Source organism: Choristoneura fumiferana, chromosome 13 (assembly GCF_025370935.1).
Source record: "Choristoneura fumiferana chromosome 13, NRCan_CFum_1, whole genome shotgun sequence".
NCBI lineage: Eukaryota > Metazoa > Arthropoda > Insecta > Lepidoptera > Tortricidae > Choristoneura > Choristoneura fumiferana.
In genome coordinates, this window is record NC_133484.1 from 5672780 (window position 1) to 5689657 (window position 16878).

The 16878-nt window shown below is 35.8% G+C and overlaps 1 protein-coding gene across 1 annotated transcript in view; it reads right to left on the reverse strand.

Moving 5' to 3' along the window:
- LOC141433952 (C3 and PZP-like alpha-2-macroglobulin domain-containing protein 8) overlaps nucleotides 1-16878 on the reverse strand; it is a 227403-nt gene that overhangs the window by 70894 nt on the left and 139631 nt on the right. The window contains exons 6-7 of the mRNA XM_074096103.1: nucleotides 5657-5880; nucleotides 547-702 (exon numbers count right to left, since the gene is read on the reverse strand). Of these exons, the coding sequence (XP_073952204.1) occupies nucleotides 547-702; nucleotides 5657-5880 (380 nt within the window). The remainder of the gene's footprint in view (nucleotides 1-546; nucleotides 703-5656; nucleotides 5881-16878) is intronic.

Consider the following 16878-nt stretch of genomic DNA (forward strand, 5'->3'; position numbering starts at 1 on the left):
ATATAGATCCGAGACGTGGTGCTTTACTTTAGGCCTTATAAATAGGCTCAGAGTTGCTCAGCGAGCTATGGAGAGAGCTATGCTTGGGGTTTCTCTACGGGACCGAATCAGAAATGAGGAGATACGTAGAAGAACAAGAGTCACCGACATAGCCAAGCGAATCAGCTCGTTGAAGTGGCAATGGGCGGGCCATATAGCTCGGAGAGCGGAACTCGAGTGGAGGCCGCGGATCGTAGGACGTCCACCAACAAGATGGACGGATGACCTGGTTAAAGCCGCAGGTTTACGGTGGATGCAGTCCAACCGAAGCAACTCTGTTATGTCCAACAGTGGACGTCCTAAGATGATGATGATGATGATGAATTGTGACTGTCCCTGAGATGTTTCTATATGGAAATGAATTTTTTATCATGGATTTTTAGTAAAACATGGTAAAACTGATCCAAACATCTGTTAATACGCTTTGTGTCTAAAACACACGGTAGACATAATTAAAAGGTCCCCCTATTTATCCTCTTGTCAAATTTTAGTATCTTCTTTGCTCACCTGTAAGTTCACATAAGGTGCATCGGCCATGACAGTGGGTACAATAAATCCTCCCTCTCCTGTAGACATGTCAATGTCTTGGCTGTAGATGTCGGTTTTGTCGTCATACAGCTTAACGCGGACTCGAACCCGCTTCTCCGTGCTCATCGCCTCTACCTGGGAATAAGAATAACATTGTGAAATTTTATTGCATTTGCAATATTATACATAGAACCACAGATATAGATTACACTAGATTACGCAAAATTGCTGAAATAAGAAAGTTAATAAAAATTTAGAAATAATTATCCAAAATAACAAAGCTGTGAACCACGTCTAGATCTTAAGTACTACGTCTGTTAAAAAAAGGTAGGACTTAGGAGGATACCGTTTTTGTATACCTATCTTTAATCTAATTTTACAGCGCATTGCTTTTATTAAATACTGTAATGCTGTAATTTTTATTTAAAAAATAAACATTCGAGCAATAAGATTTCAAGCCTACTCCGAGGGTCAAAAATAAGTGTAGTTTTCGCACCAACCATAATCGAATTTCAATTTACAGAAACTTGCATGACTATAAAACCGTGCCGTCGACAGCTCTGGTCTTAATTAAGTCATTAGGTTAACTCGGCCCAACCTTGGCTTGGACCCAAAACCTGCGGCGACAGTTTCCAATATAAAATACAGCGGTAATTAAGTTATCTCATAAAATGGAAATGTTTATGGAATCAACAGCATGCTTGATCATTTTGATAGTAGTTAAGAAGTTAGGTTTAATTTTATAATCGATCAATAGCAAAATTTAATTCTAGAAGCGCAAGACGCATCAATGATTTTGTCAAATTTGTTTTTTGACATTGAATAAAATTAAATATTTTATTGTAAGCATTTCTGTTAAATTTTTAAGAAAATTAAAACTACACTCGTGGAAACTGAATCATGTACCAGGGCGAAACCTTTTTATAATCAATAATATCTCTATGATATCTTTGGTAGATGTATGGGACGTCAACATGACATTAGTAGCACAAAAATTCCACTCGACTGTACCTTTATACTTGTGTTTTTTATTCATGGTTATTTAAAAGCTATTATAATAAAATAGTAAGGGCTAGACGAACAAAATAAATCTACAACTAAAGTACAAAAACAGATTATAACAAAATATCAATAAACTATTCACAAGCATAACGTCGCAGTAACATTAATTCAAAACTAGAAGAACGATATAATGCGGGGAGAAGAGAAAATCACGTCGATATAAAAGCTCTTCGTTAGACCTTAGTAATTTATTACATTGTGCCGCTGCCAAGACCGAGGAAAGAATAATATGGAAGCAGGCGGCAGGAATAAAGATTACACTTGAAGAAATTAAATTGTTTTAGTACGTGATTTTCCTTGAAGTGAATAAGGCCGTTCGTCGCACGTGTACAATGTAGATGCAACATTTTCGAGCAATGTTGTGGAAAATGTGGTGCTTTGCTTCTAGTATCTGACATGTTTCGCCAAATGAATGACAAGGTGAGCACTGAAATCCGTTACAAGAAAAAAAAACTGCCTACTCCAGAGGCAGAATTAATATCAATTTGACTGCTCATTTAAACATAGTTAGGTACCGTTCTACAATGATTTAGCACAGTGGAGAGACACGTAATAATAAATAACTTTACTTTGAATCAAATGAAATGAAATGAAAGATTTTTTTATTTACCACCATACAATAAATTATATTATACAAACACAATTATGGTCTTAAATATTATAGAAAATACTTAGACTTAGAATTTCCCTTTCAACAACTTTTACCGAGGCCGAAGTGATGAAAAATAAAACGCCACTATGTATAATCTATTACTTTTAAAGAAGCAATTTTCGTAAGTATCTATTTTATTTATTTCGAGGATTTTGGTAACGTCTCTAAAGATTTCGATTAAATTTGCTATGTAGGGGTTTTTGAGGGTGAACAAACGATATTCGAGTTTTAGTAGGAGCAAAACTCGGCCACCTGAGTACTAAGTATAATAAGACAATTGTGAAGATTCATAAAATCAACAGCAATAAAGCAGCAATATGCTGAGTTAGTACCATTTTATGACAATTTGTTCTTATATTTATTTTTTTCAGTTCTTATAATAACTGTTGTGTAACGAATAAATGTTTTTTTTTATTTATTTATATAAACAAGTGGTACAAGTCAGTGGAAAATTACGAGCCACTATTGAAAACCCCTTAGGGGTTTATGTAATAGCTGGCGACTCATCGCGTTTCAATCCGCGTACAAACTTAAGCTATAGGTACATAACATCAAACCTGGTTGATTCTTTTCTTTACTTCTAAACTTTTCCTTTCGCTATGGAATTACCTACTTATAACTCTAACTAGTTAATATCAAAATCGCATCAACGCTTACATCACGGCTATTGTCCCAAGCTTGGATAAAGAGCTACCCTCAAAAGTTCCGCTGAACGAAGCCGAGGCTAACGAGCCGACATTTGTTATCGTTTGTTCTATACATTGGAAGTAGGGGTGTAAGTGGAATGGGAGATCTTGAGGTTGGAGACGAATTAAAAATGATATTTGGAAACTTACAAGAAAGTGGGGATAAACAGATTCAATTGATCAGTAAAATTGCTCCTATGTAAGACAAATAGAAGCAGTTTTTTTATTTTGTTTTTCTTTTAATTGTTGGTTTTGGTTATATCACTACGAATGGTATGTATAATGTCACTTTTTTGACCAACCCAAATAAAATCATCTGTTTAGTGATGAATGGCCCAAAAAATATTATTTTTTGTCTATAGAATACCTTTGAAGATTACATTACTTACATGTTTTTATTTTATTTATTTCAGTAATTACAATACCTACCTGGGTGTATTATTGGACTGGTATTTGCTCGGTTTTCGTAAATAAATATAGTAGACTGTAAATAATTTTAAATGGTGCAGATAAACTAACTTTGCGAATCTATCGTGGTGGTGCAGAAATTTGCTGCTCTACTAACTTTGACGAGCTTCATCGAAATTTGCTTCATTGATGTTATTATTTTCTCTAAACGTAATGTTTCACAGAGAAACAAACAAACTGCGGCCTTTGTAACCTTTAGTTTGTATAATAATAAATCTCTATATGAATAAAACCAATCCTTCTAAGAAAGGTTATAAAAATACTGATCAATTATCAGTGACAGCCCTATGTTCCGTGCAGTGTTACATCGTAGGTAATCTTTAAAAAAGTCTGACATGAAAACGAGAACGTAACGAGTTTTGGGGTCATTTCAAAATGTAATATTGATACGGAATCGGTGTCTAGGGATAGATCAATGTAATCACAAGGAATTGAAGTGGTGATAAAGATCACCTTGAGCGTAGTTAAAAAACTTACCTTACCATCCTCATTATTTAAAACTATCATATTTTTTTAAATTACACAACTTTTATTTTGATTGCTATTTGGACTGTCGGCCTTTAGCGCCTTGTGACAAATCGTTTCATCAATGACAACAGGAGCGGCGTATTAGTAATAGAGGCTGTACCCTGGCTGCAGGCTGCAGATCATACCGACACCTGAGGCTATACGGTGTTAGTAACTTGGAACGATCGGTTTTACCACCTCACTCTGTTAAATAGTATACAATGAAGTAAGACAGAGATGGGGAATGACACATGTAAGAATATACGGCCTGGTCTAGCGTATCTTTGGTGATAATGGTGATACAGGAGCGGGGCAATGCCGATAACATTTATGATATATATTTTAGTCGATCTATTTGTGATCATATATTTAAGTTAATCCTCAATACTAACAGCTTAAAATGAAATACAAAGATACCATCTTCATTATATCACGATGTAGTTTTGTGTTATAGGAAATATGCCAATACATTTTTCTTTCACTGGAAAGATTAATTCATCAGCAGTGCATTTGTAATTCAAATGGGACTGTTAAGGGTCGCCGGCACTCAAGGCGGATGCTTTTCGTTTATCTTTTGATTACATTTTTCGCATTTAATATTCTGTTTCGTGATTTTTTTTGTTGTTTTGTCTATTAACTAAGTTGTTGGTAAACATTTAATTTTAACATTTTAATTCAATTGACTGCACTTGCATTGTTATTCAAATTACATATCCTTATGCACTGTCCTTATGCACCAAATTTAAATACAATCCAATGAGGCTTTCTGTGACAGGCTAGTTGTCGTTGGTATTATGACATCCGTTTGACAACTTTGACATTTGTGTCACGTTTATGATTGGTTAAACTAAGGACTGTAACGTCAAACAGACCTCTCAATCCTAACGCCATCTAGCGATATTCCACTTGTCAAAAAAAACATTATTGGGTGGGTGAAATTTAACTTGCAAGATTTAACTTTAAAAAATAATACTCAAACATTGCAAGGTTAATACAATCTTGTAAAACAGCACTATCAATGACGTGGTTAATAACTTAATTATCAGTTAAACGACAGTGATCGTTGATTATATTTAAATCATTATATGCTTAATCTTTTCCTGAATTTTGATCTGCATCATTCTCGCTATCATTATCTCACTGTCTACTAGAATATCTTCTTCAAATTTAAAAATATTTCGATGAAGTAATTTTTATTCAACCCAGAACTGCTGTAAAGCAGACACAAGATAATTGGCTCTTGAAATTCCACAAAGCCAAAGAATAAAGGACTGGCTTCTTTCCTTGTTATGTTTCTTGGTGTTAATTACCATTTTCCAAAGCGCTGCCTTCTTTCTTAATTAAAATGAGACTACGGTGTGTTAGTAATGTAAGAGTAAGCGGAAAATCAGCAATTGCATTTTTATATTTTCACCACTAGTCGTAGCCTAATGGTTTGACTTAAGGTCTTTCAAGCAGAGGGCAGCGGGTTCAAACTCAGGCTCACACCTCCAAGTTTTTCGGAATTGATATGTGAAATTACATTTGAAATTCACACATGCTGTATGTGTTCCATTGTTTCAAACTCTTCACATATTCGACTATATCTTTATGGTCCTTCGTTCATTTGTCTTTTAGTTCCGAAATAACCTGCAAACGCCCCGATCATGAAGTTTTCTTTAACTGCCTAGAGTATTTTGGTGAATCTTGTGTGCCGTTACATAACAGAACTTACCCTCCCAACAAACGGCAGGCCAGGCTTGTAGCGCCGTCTCATGCTGTCAGCGAACCGCAGCTCCACGTAGTGCTGCTCCGCCGCCGGCGCCGCCGGTGCTGTGCTCCCGGCGCCCGCGCCCACGGTCAGTTCGACGCGCGCCGAGCCGCCACCGCAACGCGCTTCGATGCGCCATGTGCCAGCGCGCGCGCCGTTGGCAAGAGATGCGCTAAGCTTGCGGACACCTACGAAAAGGATGCGAAGTTATAGAAATAAAGAATGTAAAATCAGGAAATATTGCGCAAGTTTTCTTTGTATAATGTAAATGACGATGTATCTTAGCCTCGGGGATTGCCATGGAATTTAAAAAAAAGTAAACACCGGAAGCGAAGTCGCGATTAGAGGCTGGATAGGCAATATTTATCAAATAGTATAGTGAAGAAGTGTTCTTTATAAAAAAAAATCTTCTTGAAATGCTGTCAAAATATGAAGCTGTAATACAGGCTTAGCCCTAGAAACTTTATTAAGCCTGTTTTTATTCTTTTGCGTAGCAAGACTTTTGTGATTGAGTAACCAATTACCTAAATTGTTAATGTAGTGCCGTAGTTGCTGCTTTGTTCCACAAGTTGCGTCATTGTTTGGAATTGTGCGCGCGACTTGTTTGGTTTCATTTCTTTGAAACGAGCTAAAGATTTTCTTCTTATTTGGTCTCTAAAGTATTTTTAATTCTTTTGTAAAACTTAACAATGCGCAACTTTTAGCTTAAAGCAATTATTGAATCAGTTATTTTGAAAGTGCTACTGATTTCATTTCTATATATAAATTTGCTCTTAGCTTCTGGTTTGTCTTACTTATTTATTTACAGATGTGTTTGTGTGATTGAAAAGTTTACATAGTAATCCTATAAATAAAAACGAAATTATTTGCTACAGTCAAGGTCAAAGATATCTTTACACTTTACTGCCTACCTTGTCACAGTGACCTTTATGTTTGAACTTTTGTATAAAATTGTCAGATGGCATGTACCTACACTGACAATAGTACTACAGTGTAAAGATATAAAATTGCTAAAAGTGGCTCCGAAGCGGTAACGTTTCGTGTGCTCTGCCTACCCCATTTGGGCATACAGGCGTGATGTTTGTGTGTGTGTGTGTGTAAAGAAATCTTTGACCTCAATTATACAACAAACATAGCTAAATGCTAGACTGACGTGAATAAAGTACAAAAAAGGAAAGTATTAAAAAAACGTCAAATTAAAACTAACATGTCTCTAGACAACGATGAAATTAACTAACTAAGTACACCCCATTCAAGCTAAATGTGAACTCTTGAATGCTTTTAACATGGACACGGGTGGACTTAAAACGGGTTACATTTGCATTATTCCGCGATAGGTACTATAAATAGTGATACCAGTGCTAAGTCGTTGAAATAAATTGCATTTTCTTTAAAATTCATGGTTGTCAGTTGACCTTTTTTGGGTTGTTTAATATTGCAAAACGTGTTTAGTTTAAGAGATGAAAGAAAAAAAAAAAAAGTAAAAGTGTTTTCGCCCAAGATCCTCGAGGTCGAAAACTAGGGATAGACAGACATGCAGTAGTGCAACCAGCTAAAGTTCCATTAACTTCGGAATACTTTTCAGAAAAAGTAAAAAAACTGCTGAGTGCTGGGGTATTTGTAACGTTCAATAATTGACGTCTACCAAGCGTCTACCAGATCATGATTGATACAACATCGCCGGCTGAAGTTTACTAGAACTTTTTTCAGTCGCCAGCTCAAACACACGGCTCGTTAATCCTTCTGCACCATAAAACCCTGTCACGCTTGACAGTTTTCGACAGGCGATATTTCTCGAGCATTACTGACGCGCTTAGGTATGTGCCGGTGAACGATTTATCAAAATAAAAACATGTAGGCGGCGGGGATGTAGCTCGGCAAATCACTTAGCAAGAATTTTGCGTGGGTGCATTTATTGGTTAAAAATAAAAATAAAGTTATCAAAAAGTCACATTCAGAACTGAATTAAAAATATAGCTTATAATTTTGTGGTTAATTAAACTAATAATAATAACAATTAACCCCACATCAATGTTTTAAAAGGCTGTTTAAAGGGTCGAAATATATGCAAATTGATGCGGCAATAGGCGAGCCACATCGGTCGAAGAACAATTTGGGAGAAGAGCCCTCGAGGGTCAACCACGAACCGGAAGACGAAGCGTCAGCTTTCCTCCCACTAGGTACACTGATGACATTGCAAGAGTTGCGGGGAACCGGTAGATGCAAATGCCGAGCTGTCGTTCATTGTGATCTAATAGGGACGCCTTTGTTCAACAGTGGACATATTTCAGCTGATGATAACGTAGGTAGTTGTAAGTAAACTAAGGTCAAATAAAATCTTTAAAAAAATGCATTTGGCCAAACTTTTGCTGGTAAAACGATAGTGGCCGATAACGATTACAAAGATATCAATATACTCATGAAATTCTAATATTAAACTTGTATTTGAAAGTTCTTACGGCAAGATACTGGCACTCCCAGTTCATAGTAAACAATAATAAGAGTCATCCGGTTCATTCTAAGTATCTTTTGAGGCTACTCTACAACTGAAACTCGACTTACAGTATCATTTCTATTGTCCACTCGTTAAATTCACCCGTACAATATACAACCCCTTGTTATCTAGCAAGCCTGACCTTTTCTCGGATTTTCTTTTGCTATTTCAATTTCCTTTATTCTCTGTTGTCATACATAACGCTACCAATAAAGTTATCGGGGTATTATTTATTCAGATTGTTATCAAAATCAATTGTATATTTTTCTTTGACAACGGAAAATAAAGGCCGGTCGACAGCACATTGTTACCGAATAAGACTTTTTTCTTATAAACCCTACCTATTATGACCTACTATCGTATCTTCATACATTTTCTAAATAAGGTCTAAGGAATTCTGGTAATTCAAAGCATTTTATTGCATTTATTGTATACCACCCATTACGCAGTCAAATAGAAAATGCTTATTTTCAAAAAAATCCCGCGAGAAATCCCACATTCATGTATGTAACGGATGAAGTTTTAAGATTCTATCCCAATCCTGAAGGATAAACATTAGCCTAACCTAGCCTATCACATTTATCCGTCAAATAAATTTAGTCAATGGGTGGTGAAACAGCTCCTAAATGTTATTTCAGACGTCCTGCTGGACGGCATGTACTCACAAATTTACGCACTCATAAATAATATTAGAAAGGTTAGTAAAATTTAGTATATCTATTGCATAAAAACCGGCCAAGAGCATGTCGGACACGCCCAAAATAGGGTTCCGTAGCCATTACGAAAAAATTAAGTAATATTTTTCTAAGGATTTCGCATTTTGTAGGGAATATTCCAAGTTTAGGTATATTTTATACCTTAGGCTGCTATTTACTCTTAAACTACTAATAATTTTCAAGAAAACTTAATCGTTATAGTTTTCCTTGTAAGTTTGATATATTTACTACCACCTTGAATTTTTTCAAAATTTTCCACCCACCGGTTTAGATTTTAGAGGGGGGGGGGGCGCTCGATTTTAATGAAAATTTGCACTGGAATATTTTGCAAACAGATCACTGAATCGAAAAATCATTTTAGCAACCCCCTATTGGTTTTAAAAGACCTATCCAACGATACCCCACACTCCCACACTACGGATGGATGAGAAAAAAAATTCACCCCCACTTTACGTCTATGAGAGGTACTCTAAAAATTATAAATATTATATTATAATTTTTTTATTGTAAATTACAGCTTTCTAGCATTAATAGTCCCTGAAAAAAGCCGCGAACGGACAGACAGATAGACAGACATGGCGAAACTATAAGGGTTCCGTCCGTTTTTGCCAATTTGGGATACGGAACCCTAAAACAGAAGTTTGTCCGTTCCACAGGTGACCTTAGTTAGGGGCTGAATAATTCCTCGGTCAACGTGCCATATAGCGATTAAATACAGGCAGATTTATGAGCCAGTTAGGAGTGCAGCAATTCAGATGAATTATGTAGATACAGGTTTTAAGACTTAGAATAAGGGTTTAAGTTTTATATCTCTTTTCTTTTGTAATCTATTTCTTAATTTTTGTATGTTTTGTGCGTAAATAAATATTTCTCTATTGTAGAGTCATTAATAGAGTTCACGGCTCGGTGGTTACGAGTATGTGGTACGTCTAACAGTTTCTATGTTAATAGCATGTGATGCTGGTAACAACTTCACAGCGAGCGTATCGGGCCCGCAACCAACAGAGAAAAAACGCTCGCGACACATGCTGCGTATAATCGTAGCTGTACTGTTACGCCGAAGATGTATTTCGCCACTTATAAAATCGTAACTGAAACTAATGGAACCGGCCAAGAGCGAGTTAGACTCACGCATGGTTTCCGTACACATTTGTATGTCAGTGTAACTAGCTAGCGTTTCGAATGCAAAATACAAACATCAAGGGCGTTTACTTATAGAGTTATAGAAGCTTGACTCTACATGAGATCTAATAACGTTTTGATAGTACGAAAAATATCGTCTTGTGCTGGCAACATCTTACATAAAAAGTTTTTGGCGGGATTTACTTGAATTTTAACGACCATTTGAAATACTCATATGTGAACAATACGATGTAGTAGGTAGATATTTTGAGCACATAGGGTTTCAGTCAAAATAAATGCAATAATAACGGCTGTAACTATAATGGTGTTAACAGTACTCACATCTAAACAAAAATTTTACGCAATGTATGGGGTTATTTTATTTTTATCATTTGTCGTAGCCGCAGATAATATTCAAAATTATGTAAATTTCAGCTGTCCATCTATTCTGGTTCTTTGATATGTATCTGCAGGGATGTCCCTGTAACAGACAAATAAACAAGCGAACAGAGTAGCAAAAAATGTTGCATTTTGTCGCGTTTCAGGTATGGAACCGTAAAAAAAATGATATATCTTTCATTTTCTCTTCTCTTCTTCTCAGCCTTCTTCTACCAAATTCTTGGTGTAGGCCTCCTTCAAACCTCTTCCACTTCGATCTATTTTGGGCAGTGAGAGTCCAGTTGCTACCCGCTATTTTTTTATATCGTCTTTCCATCTCATTTGCGGTCTGCCCACTGGTCTGATTATTAAGACATTAAGTGAAGAGTAGTTGTACATCGCAGTCGATCACGAGAAAAGAAAATAGTCTGGCCCATATTTACTCACGTCGTAAATATTTCTCACGTCGGGAAAATTAGATATTCTCCCGAGACAGTCGGAAATATGCGGTGTTGCCCCAAAGCGGAAACACAACAAGGAAACTTAATTACCCAGTTTTACTATTAGCAATGTTGTCTTCTTTCTGATGAACACGAAGATTTTCCCAGATTCTTAAGATTCTTTTCATGCCAGACAGTTCTGAAGATTTAGGCCCAAGGGTACTTAATCTTCAATCTATACTGCAAGAGCTACTCAAAATTATGACGCAAAACACGTATCGCAAGAAGTTCCATCGCAACCTGTCACCAAGTGAGATGGGCCAGAGTCGCGTTACGTTGTGATTAATTACATTTGTGGACCCTTTCAAAAGTCAGGAGCCATAAATAATGGACGGCAAAAACTTGGGCAGTGGTTGCACGTCTCTGTTCAAGCACGTTTGGTTCGCACTGGTGTGTATGTGACGTTGGCGTCTATAAAATTTTACGGGATGAGGTGCTAAAAAACAGGAGTTTTTATTTACTAGGTATTGTAAGTATATTGTTTATTTATCCATATATCCATACTTATAATATTATAATATTATATTATATATATTATTATATTACAATATTATAAATGCGAAAGTAACTCTGTCTGTCTGTTACGCTTTACCGCCTAAACCGCTTAACCGATTTTGATGAAATTTGGTACAGAGATAGAATAGACCTTGGGAAAGAACATAGGCTATCTTTTATTGCGAAAAAAAGGCTTTAAGGGGTTGAAAGTTTATAAGGCGGAAGTTCGTCGCTGTCGAAGATAAAACCATGAAACTTGGCATTTAGGCACTTAATAAGAAATAAATAGATATTTGTTTAAGCTTTTATGAAAATTCGACCTGTGAGGGGGTGAAATAGGGGATGAAAATTTATACAGAAGCTGTCGTCATTATCGAAGATAAATCGATGGTTCTCTATGAAACTTGGCATTTGGGCACGTGATAAAAGATAAATACTTATTTGTACGCGCGTTTTTTTTAATTCTTCCTGTGAGGGGGGGAAATAGGGGATGAAACTTAATATGGAAGATCGTCAGTGTCGAAGATCAATCGATGGTTCTTTATGAAACTTGGCATTTAGGCACATGATAAGAGATTAATAGATATTTGTTAGCACGTTTTTTAAAAGTCTTCCTGTGAGGGGGTGAAATAGGAGATGAAATTTTATGTGGAAGATCGTCATTGTCGAAGATAAATCGATGGTTCTTTATGAGACTTGGCATTTGGGGACTTATATAAGAAATAAATAGATAGTTGTTCAAGCATTTTTGAAAAACTTACCTGCTAGGAGATGTTAGCAGAGGGGATGATGCAGTGTTAGCAGAGCCTTCTAAGCTCATAAGCAAAATGTCCGCAATGTAGGGTAATTTTAGATGGCTTATTGACTTGAAATTTTCAGATTTTTCTTATTTATTGTGCTAAAAGAGCTACCTTTATGCAAAATTCCAAGTTTCTAGGATAGCCGAAAGTACCCTATAACTTTTTCTGTTAAGACGATTTATATGAAAACACCTTTTGAATGACTGTAGCTTTTGATTGCCTTGACTTTTTTTTCACAGCTTTCGGGACTATTGGCCTGAGTTTAGGGTTTTAATTTCAACTCGATACCTATACTCCGCGCGTTATGCAGTATAGATAAAGGGTCTTGACAGACAGACGGACGGACGGATGGACAGCAAAGTAATCCTATAAGGGTTCCATTTTTTCCTTTTGAGGTACAGAAAGAACCCTAAAAAACATTTGTTCGGATTTTTAAATTTCGACCTACTTACTTGAAAATTTGGAGATGAAAATTCTTAAGGAATTCCAAACACAAATTGACTATAAGTATATTTATCGGAAATATGTGTAGCTATGCTTAGTAAAAATGCCGTCTTTATTATAATCCTACCCTCCTGTTAGGGAACCGACAACTCCTCCTGTCAAATCCCATTCCTTTAACGCCATCTATCGGCAGAAGTAGGAACTAACGTAGGGGCCCCTGCGCGCGCACTCCCGCCCTACATGAGAGTACGTCAGTCAAAGCATCATAACGACCGCGCGCGCGCCTGCTCTGAACAAAAAAAGGTGTTTTCATGGATTAAGACTGTTATTTGTGGGCCAAGACTTTATGGAAGTGTGGAAGAAAGAACACAAGCACAAGAAGACCTCGAGAAGCCCCGCAAAACCGATAGAGCTACGATAATCCAGCCACCCTCTTGTAAGTTCCTCATTATTCCCTTTCTTTTCTCTTGTCGGTGTTTATGTCAACAAAACTTAGTTTACGCAACATATTTGGTTCTTCTAACCGGACACAAGGTTTCAGAATAGGTAAAAACTTACAAAGTAACTACAAACTAACTTACAATAAAGGACGTAAGGTGTCAAGAGTTCACTATGAGCATTCTTAGTGCTTTTGTGTTGGCAGGGTAGAATACACGTCGTATTGTTAAAATGTGGCTCGCAAAATATTTATGTTTTACCATAGAACATCGGATGGATGGAAAAACAAAAAAAAGTTTATATTTATAGCAATGAATAAAATAGGTTATTTTCGGTACCGTATGGTCTGTCCCAGAATTCGAGATACTAAAATGACAGTCTGAAATGTCAAACGTAAAAATAATGTGGCCAGCATAAAAGGAACAGTGCTGCTCCGTGATTTCGGTTTCGTAAATAACCGATAAAATGTTTATTTTACGATAGCAAAAATAACATTAATGCATTCAATATTCTACTTTCCATTTTACTTTATCATACGATAAAGTGATGAAATTTAAGCACAGGTAAAAATACAGTGTTCATCACTTAGTGCCAACGTAAAAAATAATACAGAAGCTACTACAAAACTAGAAAAACGAAGTTCGTATGGCACCGTCCCTTTCACTCGCGTATTGAATGAGATAAGCGTCAGCGGGACGGCAACATACGAAGTTCGAGTTTTTTATTTCGTAGTCAGGGCCAGCACGGCTACTACGAAATTCGAAAATTGAAGTTCGTGTCGTTCCGTCCTTCTGACACTACTATTTAATTTAATACGTAAGTGAGAGGGACGTTACGGTACAAACTTTGATTTTCGAATTCCGGAGTAGGCCCTCAGATATCACACAACGTCATTGTTCATGTTTTTCGTATTCAAGTGGTATTCAACCGATTTTCGTTACTTTACTCGTATTGTCATCGGATGTGATCAGTGCGTTTTCTCGTGTTTTTATTTGATATTCATATCATAGAATAATAAATCAAATATTCATTATTCTCATATTATTTAGTTAATGTAAAACTTACTTAGAATGAAATTGAAACTTAAACATCAACATCTATAAAAGTCGAAATATCTCGAAAACGGTCGCATTTTTATTAGACCTATTTACCTTTTCTAGAATGTCCTAAGTGCCCTACATTTTTGTACATCACGGATCCGTTCATATCTTAATATTTTACGACATACATACATAGGTACCTACAAAATCTTTCGGTAATAACCGGTTGCGGCACATCACTATTTATGAGACGCAAAAAACAGGTAACACATGAAACGTCATTTTAGTATCTCGAATTCTGGGACAGACCATAGAACCTACTATTATAATGATTGGCAGAATAGGTATCCTCAATAAATTAAATACTTCCCAAAGTTACTATTCCACGCGGACGAAGTCGGGGGCAAAAGCTAGTCCTAAATAAATTAAATACTTCCTAAAGTTACTATTCCACGCGGACGAAGTCGCGGGCAAAAGCTAGTTTATTTATATGTTGCTGTTTATGCCACTGCCTATATTTAATTAAACGTGTATTATTTGTACAATATAATTATTAATGTAGATATGTGAAGATGTATTTTTGTTGAGTTTTAATTTTCTGATCTATGGTTGATGCACCACCTGCTATAAACTCGTCCTGCCTTCTTTCTGTAAAAAAGGTTGCCTGGAAGAGATCGCTCTTAAGCGATAAGACCGCCTATTGCTTAACTTGTAATTTTCTCTCTGTGTACTGTATTCGTTCTGGTGTACGAGTACAATAAAGAGGTATTGTATTGTAATACATAGAAACGCTTCATGCACTACTTTGACCTGATAATAAACAAGGGAGACTAAAATCTGAAGGAACAAATTAATCGTTGTCTTTGTCAGAAGTACTGAAGGTAAATGTATAAATATGTGGCCGATAGTCAGCACAGTGTGGGCTTACTTGATAAGCAAATTGTTGGTCAAAAATTGAGGGTGACGTTATATGTGCTCAAATGAAAGCCGTCCATAATGGGCACAACCGAGATTAACAATAATGAAAAAAACCGATTTAACTCTAAAATTATGACTTCTTAAGTGGTAGTTCGTCTAAAAAACCATAGTCCTGATACAATTTTTAAATGCCTAAAGTAGCTGATAGATTAAAGTAGAAATACTTATGGCATAATTTATCCTACTTTGAAACGAAAAATGTACGAATTTGGACATAACAGCCATGGATAACAAATTATAAAGAAGTGGATTGGACAGACATCAAACCTGTTGATGAAAGAAAATTGACTATCGACCTTTATTGTAAAGATTCCAACAACAAAATTGACCCAAATAAAAGAAAATCCCAAAAATATTTTATCGTGTTTCATAAAGAATTGGTGAGCCTGGCAAATACGAAATTATTGACTTTTTAATCGTAGGCATATATGCTGAGTAATGACTACGAGTATAATAAATAATGAGTCTTCAACTTTTAATAATCTCTTATCAAATAAAGTTTTTTCAATCAGTTCAGCTTCCTTCATGTTGCAAATCCATTCATTAAGTTTTATATTTACTAACCTGTAATTCACAGTTTTGCGAATAACAAGTCAATCGCATGTCAAAGGCAAATCCAATCTATCAAAATTTGACAGGGGTGGGCACGAAATTGAGAGGGAAAGGCTTTTATAGAAGGCGAGGGGTAGCCGACTAGATGAATAAGAGATGCTACAGAAATCTTAGTGAGCATTCAAATATGCCGGCGGTTACCGATGAAGTTAAATATTTGTGTAGGTATAATTTCTAAGTTAAATATTTGTGTTGGTATAATTTCTTTTACTAAACTGTTTTATACCAGACCCTCTAAGTGTTTAGAGTTTGTTCCACAAAATTGTTTTAACATCTACTGATAAAAATAGGCGTAAATTTCAAAAAATTACCCACTTATGCTAACTACTTGACTTGTTAAGATAAAAATTATTGAATCATTAAATAAATCAACTAAACTAAATAAAATGTATATTCTTCAAGTAAACAAAAAAACGGACGCGCGTATTAAGAAACTGTAGCAAGCAGTACCAGTATAACAAGAACTGCTGTAAACATCAGCAAAACATAATTTAAGAAAGTTTGTGTGGGCCATGATAACATGGTTCTGTAGCAGATCACGTTGCAATTTTGTAGCAAGAACGACGTAGACAGGTATACCTACAGAATAACAAAGCGCTATATCCTCTTTTTGAAATTCAATATTCCCAAAATAACTTTCAATGGTATATTATTTGAAAGACATTTTTTGAAATTTTCTTTAAAGTGTAAGTAGTCCCAACCGTTAAAAACCACAATGGTTTAATTTTGATTAAATGTTTGATTTAATTTTATTATTTGAAATGATGCTAATTTCTACGGGGGAAATATTCGCGGAATTCGTTATAGCAAACAGGCCTGCCAACCGTATCCACAGAAGACCCATTCACCAAAGTTTGTTTCAAACATGACACAAAACTATTTACTTTGAATAGTTACTTTGGAGTTCGCTAGCTCATTTGCGGAGGCAAAGTTAATGAAAGTTAATTAAGTTCTTAATAAGAATTGCTCGAAAGTGGTCTACCGGTAGCTTAGAGTTCCGAGTTAATAGGAAATCTTTAAAGTCACTCTTTGATATTTATTTTTCGAGCAGTTTCAAGTTTTAAGCGTTGCAGAAATATCAGTCAACTAAAATAATTGGACAAAATTTAAATGATGAAATGATAAAAAGTGGAAAAAATGCGGATATTATACTCGTTTTTAATTCCAGT